Raw genomic sequence first — 12,078 nt, forward strand, 5'->3', positions numbered from 1 at the left:
TATCCTTATTTTTGCCTGATTCCCTTAAGTGTATTCTTAATCTTTTTATGGTCGTCAAGGAATTCACTCAATCTAGATTTTCTGAACTCAATGTATGCTTCCTTTGTCTTGATCAAAGCCTCAATATATCTCAGTAGCCGAGGTTCTCCAAACTTGCCAGATTACCCTTCGTCCCAACACTTGCTATCACAGTCTTAAAGCCTACCCCCTTGTCACTGTCCCATCCTTCATCAGCACTGATGAAGGGTCTTGGACCAAAACATTGACGCTATTGACTTGAAGGGAGTGAATACTTGTACAATAAATTTTGTGTTTTATATTTGTAATTATATAGAGATCTGTTTTCACTTGGACTTGAAAGAGTCTTTTTCTGTTGATCAGTCTCAAAAAAATGCCAAAGTGAATCCACTGTGATTCAATGTTGTGTATATGTGTGGTGCAGAATATTTGACTGGTTGCCTCACGGCCTGGTAAAGAAACAGCAATATCCTCAAATGGAAAAGCCTACAAAGAGTACTGGATATTGTTCAGCCCATCATGGGCAAAGCCCTCCCCATCATTGAGTATGTCTACAGAGAATCCTGTCACAGGAAAGCCCCACCACTCAAGCCAGGCTTTCTTCTTGCTGCTGCCATCAGGAAGAAGGTAAAGGACTCTCAGGATTCACACCACCAGGTTCAGGAGCAGATACTTCCCCAAACCATCAGGTTATTGAACCAGAGGGAATAACCACTCAATTTCACCAGCACCATCACTGAACTTTTCTGTTAAGCTAAAGACTCGCTTTCATGTACTCTTGGTCTTATGTTCTCAGTATTTATTGCTTATTTTTAATTATTTCTTTTTTTCTATTTGCACAGTTTTGTTATCTTTTGAATAATGTTTGTCCATCCTGTTGAGTCTTTTCATTGATTCTATTGTGCTTCTTGGATTTACTGTGAATGCCACACTAAAATGAATCTCAGGGTTGTATATGGTGATATATGTACTTGGGTAATAAATTTAATTTGAACTTTGAATTCCAAATGACAGTGAAGACCTGGAGTGCTACACAAGTCTAGACAAACTAAAGGCATGCTTCTGCAGGAGTGCCCAATCATCAGTTGCTACAAGATGGTGCAAGTCCTCCAGCATTCTACCAAAAAAATGTTATACCGGGAATATTATTGTCTCTCAGTTTTCCTGATACAGGAACCGGATCAGTGTTTCTAGGCAAAGCCTGTCATTTGTCATGTTGAGTACAATTTAATTTGAAAATGCCCACGTACTTGATGAACTGAGTTAACTCTTTTTTTTAACTTGGCACTTAAAGCTATGCTGTATGATTTCAATTTCTTAGTGTCTGTATTAATAAATACCTGACATTGAGTCAATTGCAAAGTGCTTTAACACTTTTAAAATAAAAATTACATTGCATCTTAAAAGTTTCTTCCTCAGGCAGTTAATCTGATCAACCATTCCAGTTAGCCACCCCAGCCCTCTCTACATCTATTACCTCAATCACTGCGCGCTGAACACTTCAAAGCACATTTTATTTCCATTATTTTACCTCTAACTTTATTTTTATATATACAGTCAGTGGCTACTTTATAAGGAACTTTCTTTACTTATTAATGTGGCCACTGAGCATTATATGGCGAATAAAGTTGATCCTTGATTAGAAAAGCCACATAATTTCCAAATGATACAAATTTCATGAAGATAGCAAGTGACAACTTTCTATATACCATTTTTCTGTGACTTTCCTACTAGGAAGTGCATATGAAGTTCATCACATCAACGACAATTCTTGTTTAAGTTGTTCCCCAGTCAATGGTAAAGACAGAATGTTTACTTGAAAACAGCACAAGAAACTCAATGGCTTCTGTAAACATAGAGCAATGTGCAGATACTATTTTCCAATAGAAAAAATATTGTCCCCAATGAGAACAGAAACTATATGCTTCGAGGTGGAATATGACCCAAATAGATCAGAAACTATCTTAAAAGAGGAACTGTTTACAGAACACACATCTTGAAATTTAACTGTTGTTCTGGTTAAATGGTTATTCCATTTTCAGAATCAGTGGTGCCAGCAATCTATAAGTTGTGGGGACAAAGGCTGTGAAGTAGTAGTCCCGTTTTATATTCTAAAACTTATTTGTATTTTTAGTATTGACTGCTGAGAAAGAGTTACTGTATTTCTATCTCTTTGATGGAGCTGAGCTGTGCAAATGGAATGGTTTTCTGTTCATTATTTAGGAGAAGACTTGAGGCATGGATTGGGGTATTTTGAGCATTCTGATCCATCCCCTGCTCTTAAGCATCACTGTGTAGAACTCAGACTCTCCAGTGTCTTACAGTGAAACTTTTAGCTGAACACCATTGTTTTGAGTGGTCTGGTATTACATCAGTGCAGGTTTGTATACCGTTAAGTATAACGATTTCCGAAGTTCTATCTGTTATTTTATAATTGTGGAATAGATCACTGATAGTTTATGCAAAGCTTTGCATGGACTGCCATGGTAAAAATCTCATAACAGCAGGTGATCAAACAGGTGCCAGGCCCCTGAGTAGATCTATTTTAGCATATTTTGATCCAGAAACTTTCTGTAGTTTATAATTCAAAGGTACAATTTAATGTCAGAGAAATGTATACAATATACATCCTGAAATGCTTTTCCTTTGCAACCATCCACAAAAATAGAGGAGCGCCCCAAAGAATGAACGATAGTTAAATATTAGAACCCCAAAGTCCCCGCCCCCACTTCCCCCTCCCGTGCATAAGTGGCAGCGAGCAACAAACCCCCCCAACTCCCACTGGCAGAAAAAAAGCATCGGCACCCACCACCGAGCACTCAAGCATGAGCAAAGCAACAGCAAAGACTCAAACTTGCAGTTACGCCAATGACTTCACGTTTCACCCAGTATTCGACATACCACAGGTTCTCTCTCTCCCTAATAAGGGAGAAAGACATGTTGAACATGGATCTGCTGTTATATCAGTGAAGCAATGTTGAAGAAAGTGGCCCATTTGACAAAAGTAAAGCAGTTCACACTCTGAGCTCTAGAATGTACCCATTGAAATTATAGATACATTCTTCTGCCATTGGCCAATTCAGAAGTGGTGTCTTCCTGATCTGCCTTCAACAGTTTTTAACAACTAAGCTAAAGGAGAAATCCTGGAGCTACAACTTACAAATTGTCTGTAGGGAGAAAATATGTGATTGTACTTTCAATGAATACAGAAGGTGGTGAGTATATGCCATGAGATGCCAGAGGAAGTGTCAGAGGCAGTTACAGTTATGATACTTAAGGGAGATTTGGACACCTGGATTTTAAAAGATATTTAAAATACAGTCAAATGTGATTGGCTCAGACAAATTGGTTGGCAATATCCCCTCTAAGCTGCGTGAGTGCACAGCCACACAGTAGCCGAAATGCTCCCAAGCACGTAGCTTTCATTGCCTTGCTGTTGGAATTGGATGGAGCTTGAAAAAAATTATTAAACATGGAAGATTTTCTTTGTTGTAGGGTATTTCATTATACCCTTCAATGAAATAATCAAAAGTATGTGATTTGTTTAAATTTTAATTTTAATTATTCATACTATGGATATTACAAAAACAAAAAGTACTGTGCAGTTCTCATGCAGTGTAAGCATTCCCTGCTTAGGGCTATGGTTGGTCTGCGCAGCTGTTAAAAAAAATTAGAGGGGATGTTGTTGTTTGGCATGGATAAGTTGTGCTGAAGGGTGTATTTCCATGTTGTATATTTCTATGACTCAATGTTGCATGTGAATTTTGTGATGTACCATTATAATCTGTTGATCTCTGTTTTGGTAGACCTGTTCATAGCATTATCATATATCAAAGGTTACTTGACAATTTGGCAGAATGTTTAACAAATCATTTAAGAGCAAGTACATATTTTTACCTGTACTCTTAACATTGTGCTTAATATTTTCACATTTAAAAGCATTATAGGTTCAATTGTTCTGGCCAAACTTGCACAATTCAGCTAGTGTGACCTGAAACAATAATGTGCTGCACTTGCAATTAAAGATGAATATTTAATTTTCATTTTGCGACAGTCTATGCATTTTTACAACCCATTTATCGGAAAGTTCTGTAATCTTTCTCATAGATCTAATTTTGCTGCTTTGACAACCTGTCGACGTTGTCCAATGTATGTTGAAAGAGTATCAGGAGCATAAAAATGCAGAAATCTGAAGCAAGAGAGGCACTCAGTAGATCTGCAGAGAGAAAAGCAGAATCAATATCTGTCAGTGATCTTTCAGAACTGAAATATTAACTCTGTATTGAAAACTGCTAAATGCTTCCTATACTTTATTAAAATAATATTGCTGAATACCTTCACCATTAGCTATTTGACTAATTAGGAATCCAGACATGACCCATGAATTTGATTAGTAAATAAAAAAAAGATAATAGAGTTGCCGGGCATGTGATGTCATTATTCCAAATGGCATAAACTTCAATCTTTTTGTGCATTCCTTGATAAGATAAACAGTAAAATGTGCATTTAAAAAATGAGTCCTTTACCTGCTTTGTTATAGAATGTTTGCTTAGTAGATTTCCAGTGAGATATTACCGTCTGCTTTGCATATGCCTGTTTATAACTTTAATAGAAAGAGCCAAAACATTGGTATTGTAGCCAATCAACAATTTCTTCTAGATAGCCTGAAGGTCTGTTTAAATTCTAAATATCAATGGTAATTTCAACTTAATTACACTATAGCTTTCTTCAGATTCAGATTTATTTTATGCATATACAATGAAATGTCACAAAAAACAAAGGACTGGCTGTGGACTACAGGAGGATTGGAGACAGGCTAACTCTTATTGACGTCAGTGGATCTGGGGTTAAGAGGGTGAATAGCTTCAAGTACCTCACCATACACATCCCCGAGGATCTCCCGTGATCTGTACATACCGTCTGTGTCCAACAACGCCTCTTTCACCTCAGACAGTTGAAGAAGTTTGGCATGAGTCCCCAGATCATATGGACTTTCTACAGGGGCACAATTGAGAGTATCCTGACTGGTTGCATCGCTGCCTGGCGTGGGAACTGTACTTGCCTCAATCGTAGGACTCAGCAGAGAGTGGTGCGGACAGCCCAGTGCATCTGTAGATGTGAACTTCCCACTATTCAGGAAATTTACAGAGTCAGGTGTGTAAAAAGGGCCTGAAGGATCATTGGGGACCTGAGTCACCTCAGCCACAAGCTGCTACCATCCGGGAAACTGTACTACAGCATAAAAGCCAGGACCAACTGGCTCTGGGACAGCTTCTTCCACCAGGTCATCAGACTGATTAATTCACACTGATACAACTGTATTTCTATGCTACATTGACCGTCCTATTGTCGATACTATTTATTACAAATTACGATAAATTGTACATTACTCCTCATGTATGTGAAGGATGTAAGAAATAAAGTCAATTCAATTTGCATTGTCTAAGGACAGAATGCATTTTGGTTGTCAATGAACAGACAACCTAATGGAAACATGATTGTTTAAATGATAAATGAGTTGCAGTTTGTGCCTGAGATGGGCAATTGACGCAAGGGTTAAAATGTGACTACAATTAAAAGGGAAAGGAGATTGAACGGTAAATGGATTGAAGACATAGATACTTTGCTGTCCCATAGATGCCCCAATCATTTATAAAATGGAAAGGATTTTCTTCGGATCTTCTTGTTATACTCTAATCTCAGGATCTGAACTTCCACTTTGATAAGCTCAGAAATAAACAAAAATATCAGGATACAGTCAGCTTACTGGATATTTGTAGTATAAAATGCATATACGATGAGCCTGGCATCGAGCTTTCAGATCCATCTTTGGGTGGCTAGACTGATGGAAATCAAGTAGTTAAATCGGTCCCAATGCAAGGTCACTGGGAGAACAGGTGAGTCAGTAGGCAGGTTGTGATGTGGTGTACTCAGACAGCTGCTGTGGGCCCTCATGTGCTCCTACCAGAGACAGGTTCTCAATAACATTGTTCTTTTTCAATATTTTTATTAATTTTCACATAGAGGAATACAGAGTACATGAGGATATATATTATGAATCAAAGATTGAGTAGTACCGAATACATTATATTTAAATCACACTTGCAATCGCAGTACCCTATATTCGTAATCAAACACGTACGTTAACTAAATTGTAATTTGAATTGTAATAATTTTCTTATTAAAAAAAAATGTAAACACAATCAGTAACATCTTGAATGCTCCTTCTCTGTGGGCTAGATGTTCCCAGAAGCTGGTTGGGACATTGTGTTTCTCTAGAGGATTTGATGAATGCTTGTACTTAAATGGCCATTTTGGTCTGCATTTCTCCTGCTTATTACAATTCCTGTTTCTCCAACAGTTGACTTCTAAAAGAACTTTTAATCTATCTCGCTTTTTTGGATTAGTGCTTGTAGTCTGGAATTTAGCATCATGAGCGTCATTTAAGATGAATTAACTTGGATTGGTGTTATATACTGTATGTACAGTATGTCATTTGATTGCTGAAAACATTTTAAAAAATGTTATTAACAGAGATTAGAAGATGTACTGTAATACAAAACTAAATGAGACCTCAGCTAAAATTGCACAGAGTTTACTAGATCTTGCAAATCATTTAAATGGGTTAGGTATGTGGAACATGACCTATATGGATATATTGAGTAGGTACCTGAATGATAAGTACTTGGCTTGTGTAGAGACCATCTTTTCAATTGAAGTTGCTGTTTATTTGTTTAGGATCTCGGCCAGTGGTATTTCTGCAGCATGGTTTACTGGCAGCTGGAAGCAACTGGGTCACAAACTTGGCCAACAACAGCCTGGGCTTTGTTCTAGCAGATGCTGGTTATGATGTCTGGATTGGAAATAGTCGTGGAAACACCTGGTCCAGAAAGCACAGAAGTATTCCAGTTTATAAGGATGCATTCTGGAGATTTAGGTAACGCCTTTGCTTTTATTTTTACTGTAATAACATATCACTGTATAATGGCTTGACAGATAACTAGCTTGCAGTGTTATTCCTTTGAATGGGTTTTTCATTGAACATAGAACAGTAAAGCACAGTACAGGCTCTTTGGTCTCTGTGTGCCAAATGTTTAACCTATTTTGTGATCAATTTAACCCTTCCCTCCCTGATAGACCTCCAGATTTTTGTCATCCACGTGCTTATGTCCTCCTCCTTCAAAGAACCATGTTTCCTTTCTTCTACCATTGATGCTGCCCTCACTCCCATCTTTACAATTTCCTAGCTATCCATGCTCACCCCATCTTCTTGCCTCCTTAACAGGGATTGACTTCCTCTTGTCCTCACCTACCACCTCATGAGCCACTGCAACCAACACATCATTCTCTGCAACTTCCACCATCTCCAGAGGGATTCTATCAGGAAACTCATCTTTAATTCCTCTCTCTCCCCCACCCCTCACTTTCCACTTTCTGCAGAAATCACTCCCTCTGTGATTCCCTTGTCTGTTCTTCCCTCCCCACTAATCTCCGTGTTGGCACGTATTCCTGTAACCTGCCCATTCACCTCCTCCCTCACCTCCACTCTGGGCCCCAAATAATCATTCTAGGTGAGGCAACACTTCACCTCTGAACTTGTTGGGGTCGTCTATTGTGTCTGGTGTTCTGATGTGGCCTCCTCTACATCACTGAGACCCGATGTAAGTTTGGGGTCCGGTTTGTTGATCATCACTGCTCCATCCGCAAAGAGTGGAATTTCCTGGTGGCCAACTATTTTAATGCTTATCTGCATTCCCATTCTGGCATGTTGCTCCATGGTCTCCTCTTCTGCCACAATGAGGCCACTCCCACGTTGGAGGAGCAACACCACATGTTCCATTAAGGTAGCTGCCAACCTGATGGCATGAACATTGATTTCCTTCCGGTAATTTTTATTTTCCCTCCTCCTTCCCTCTTCTATTCCCAACCTGGCCTCTTGCTTCCCCTTGCCTATCACCTCCCACTTGGCTTCATCCATCGCCTTCTAACTTGCCCTCCTTCCTGTTGCCCACCTTTTTGTTCTGGCATCTTCACCTTTCCTTTCCAGCCCTAATGAAGGGTCTCAGCCTGGTGATTCACTTCCATAGATGCTGCCCGACCTGCAGAATTCCTCCAGCTATTTGTGTGCGTTGCTCTGTATTTCTAGCATCAGCAGAACCTCTCGTTTTATTCTGTAGCTTGTTCAGGTTAACTCTCTGGGACTTTTACTCATGAAATCACTAATTGATCTTTCGTTTTCCCCCAACTCTCACTGATGTGATTTCAATGAAAATACGCAATTCTTTGATCTTTAAAAATGCAGGTGAACCCCCACATTACCAACGGTTACCTTCCTTAAAAATAGTCTGTATCACAATTTTCTATCACATGAAACTGCATTGTTTATGCCTGCATCAAGGAACAAAAGTTTTTAAAAAATGTGATTATTTACCCTTTTTTACTTAAATTCTGTGGGAATAAGTTTAACTCTGTAATAATTTATGAATCCTGTAAGCGGCAGGTGCTGTTATCTGAATGGCTAAAATGCAAGAGTTGCCTGTATTGTGGATTCTGTAACTGAAATGTCCGCTTAGTTTCTTCAAAAAACTCAACCCAAAGTCTTATAGCTGCTGATTATGTGGTGGTTTCTTGAAATAACTAGGAGACGCAGAAGATTCTTCGAGAAATTTAAGCCTTTATTTGCAAACAAAAGCTGAGACAGTGAATGAACGTGTCACTAATTGCCCGCCGAGCCTAGTTCACAGTATTCTTTATAGTAATTTCTTATCTTAGTTTCATTAGCATATACTTGTTCTAGTGCCTTGACTGGTTCTCACACCATTGCACGATCCTGTCTAGTCTGCTCTTTGGAACACGTGTCCCCCTTCCCGGCTTTGACTGGTTTTCATACCATCACACCACTCCATAACCCATACTTCCTCTAGTCTACTCCCTGGAACACGTGTCCCCCTTCCCGGCTTTGACTGGTTTTCATACCATCACACCACTCCATAACCCATACTTCCTCTAGTCTACTCCCTGGAACACGTGTCCCCCTTCCCGGCCTTGACTGGTCCCCATACCATCACACCACTCCACAATCCTGTCTACCACCGTTATCTCTACATGCTTACTTTCACTGTTAGCTACATTCTCAAGGCACTGATGCGTTCAATAGTGCAGAGGCAATACAGAGATTACATTCTGGCCAAAAAATTGGATACATAGCAAATAGCAAACACAAGGCTGGTCACATAGTTCTGGCCACACAGCAAACGTTGCAACTTTATTCTCCAATAATTGCCAAGATGATATCATACTTTGTTCATTAAAATAATTAAACTATGTAGAAGATATAACAGTAATACAGTAAAGTAATAACAGAATTGGGTGTATCAATAATAAGATATTAATTCAGGAGTTGTGTCAGCTGTTCCAAATTTCACAAACTTTTAATTAGTTTTAATGATATAGGATAATTTTGTTTTGAGAACAAATCAATGACAAAGCTGCCAAGTCATTGATATAACTAAAAATGCGAAGGGTCTCAGCCCAAAACATTGACTGTTGTTCCATGGATGATGCTTGACCTGCTGAATTCCTCGTGCGTGTTGCTTTGGACTTCCTGCACCTGCATAATTTCTTGTGTTTATGATTTTGCCTGCTTTTAATTTTTATATCAAAACAAACTTGGAAAACCTACAGCACAATACAGGCCCTTCGGCCCACAAAGCTGTGCCAAACATGTCCATACCTGAGAAATTACTTAGGGTTACCCATAGCTCTCTATGTATTTTTCTTAGCTCCATATACCTATCCAAGTCTCTTAAGAGACCCTATCGTATCCGCCTTCACCACCGTCGCTGGTAGCCCATTCCACGCACTCACCACTCTCTGCGTTTTTAAAAAAAAGCAAAAAACAACAGCAACAACTTACCCCTGACATCTCCTCTGTACCTACTTCCAAACACCTTAAAACCGTACCCTCTCGTTGTAGCCGTTTCAGCCCTGGGAAAAAGCCTCTGACTATCCACACGATCAATGCCTCTCATCATTTTATACACTTCTATCAGGTCACCTCTCACCCTCCGTCGCTCCAAGGAGAAAAGGTCGAGTTCACTCAACATATTCTCATAAGGCATGCTTCCCAATCCAGGAAACATCCTTGTAAATCTCCTCTGCAAAGAAGAGTGAATATGTATGTGTATTCTGGATGATATTGGGTTGTGTTTTTATTTAAAGCTTTGATGAAATGGCCACCAAAGACTTACCGGCAGTGCTAAACTTCATCCTTGCAAAGACTGAACAAGAACAGTTGTACTATGTTGGTCATTCTCAGGGGACGACAATTGGTAAGTCAGGTGTTCAAATTCATCAGCATAATTTGCCTTCATTGGAGTTTTGTTTATTATGTGCTAAATAGCACAAGATAAGATTGAAATAGTTAATTTAAAAAAAGTAAAGTTGACTTTATGATGCAAGTTACTTTGCCCACATTTATCAAAACTGTTGTAAGCTTGAGGTCATTAGTCCAATTTTGAGTTGAGCAGTGTGGTTCCTTCAGTCCTGCTGACAAAAAGATATACGCCTTGACAACAAACCAATTTACCAAAAAAAAACCCACAGATGATGGTAATTTCACACAAAGCTACAAAATGCTGGAGATACTCAGCAGGTCAGACAACATCTTTGGAGAGAGGAACCAAGTATTCACTGTTTGTTTTGCCCTGACTTAGTTTGAATTGTAAGCTGTCAGTACCAAAAACATTTTGAAGCATTCAAAAATATCTTGAAGCTTAAAAATACCAAACTTAGTAAGTTAACATACAAAAAGAGCTTAAAATATTTAACAGGAGAAACATTTCAAAATGCACAAAGAATTTTTAAAAATTCGAACATTTTATAAATCTAAGTTACCAAATGCTGTTTTAAAATAAAAATCACTTGGAGGCCCTCACAGCCCCCCTTTCTCATTCAATCCATTGCAACTCCTTCCTGGTCTCTATGTTCCTATCTGTTAAAATAAGATAACTGTTAATTTAAGATTATTCATCTCCTCCATTTAGGACAGCTGTAGATTAATAAACACAAAGTACACTGCAGATGCTGTGGTCAAATCAACACGTACAAACAAGCTGGATGAACTCAGCAGGTCGGGCAGCATCCGTTGAAATGAGCAGTCAACATTTCAGGCCGAGACCCTTCGCCAGGACTGAAGAAGGAGGGGGCTGGGGCCCTATAAAGAAGGTGGGGGGAGGGTGGAAAACCAATCAGAGGAAAGATCAAGGGGTGGGGGAGGGGAAGCAGGCAGGGGATAGGCAGGAGAGGTGAAGAAGGAATCTAAGGGGAAAGCACCATGGGTAGTAGAAGAAGGCAGAATCATGAGAGAGGTGATAGGCAGCTAGAAGAGGAGACAGAATGAAAGTGGGATTGGGGAAGGGAGAGGGAGGGGGAGGGAATTACCAGAAGTAGGAGAATTGAATGTTCATATCAAGGGGCTGGAGACTACCCAGACGGTATATGAGGTGTTGCTCCTCCAACCTGAGTTTGGCCTCATTGTGGCAGTAGAGGAGGCCATGTATGGACATATACGAATGGGAATGTGAAGGAGAGTTGAAGTGAGTGGCAACCGGGAGATCCTGTCTGTTGTGGTGGACGGAGCAGAGGTGCTCGACGAAGCGGTCCCTCAATCTGCGTCAGGTCTCGCCGATGTGGACGAGGACGCACCGGGAGCACCGGATGCAATAGATTACCCCAACAGACTCACAAGTGAAGTGTTTCCTCACCTGGAAGGACTGTTTGGGGCCCTGAATGGTGGTAAGAGAGGAGGTGTAGGGACAGGTATTACTTGCGCTTACAGGGATAAGTACCAGGTGGGGGGGTCTGTGGGGAGGGACGTGTGGACCAGGCAGTCGCGGAGGGAATGATCCCTGCAAAAAGCAGAGAGGGGTAGAGCGTGAAAGATGTCCTTAGTGGTGAGGCAACATTTCACTTGTGAGTCTGTTGGGTCATCTCTTGTATCCAGTGCTCCCGGTGCAGCCTCCTCTACATTGGCAAGACCCGACTCCAACTTCTGGTAAT

At 40.0% G+C, this 12,078-nt stretch overlaps 1 protein-coding gene across 1 annotated transcript in view; it reads left to right on the top strand.

Annotated features, from left to right (window-relative positions):
- The window catches only part of LOC132379506 (putative lysosomal acid lipase/cholesteryl ester hydrolase), a 41,601-nt gene that overhangs the window by 17,292 nt on the left and 12,231 nt on the right, over positions 1-12,078 (top strand). Inside the window, exons 4-5 of the mRNA XM_059947466.1 lie at positions 6,757-6,955; positions 10,240-10,349. Coding sequence (XP_059803449.1) covers positions 6,757-6,955; positions 10,240-10,349 — 309 coding nt within the window. The remainder of the gene's footprint in view (positions 1-6,756; positions 6,956-10,239; positions 10,350-12,078) is intronic.

Source organism: Hypanus sabinus, chromosome 22, assembly GCF_030144855.1.
Source record: "Hypanus sabinus isolate sHypSab1 chromosome 22, sHypSab1.hap1, whole genome shotgun sequence".
Taxonomy (NCBI): Eukaryota; Metazoa; Chordata; class Chondrichthyes; order Myliobatiformes; family Dasyatidae; genus Hypanus; species Hypanus sabinus.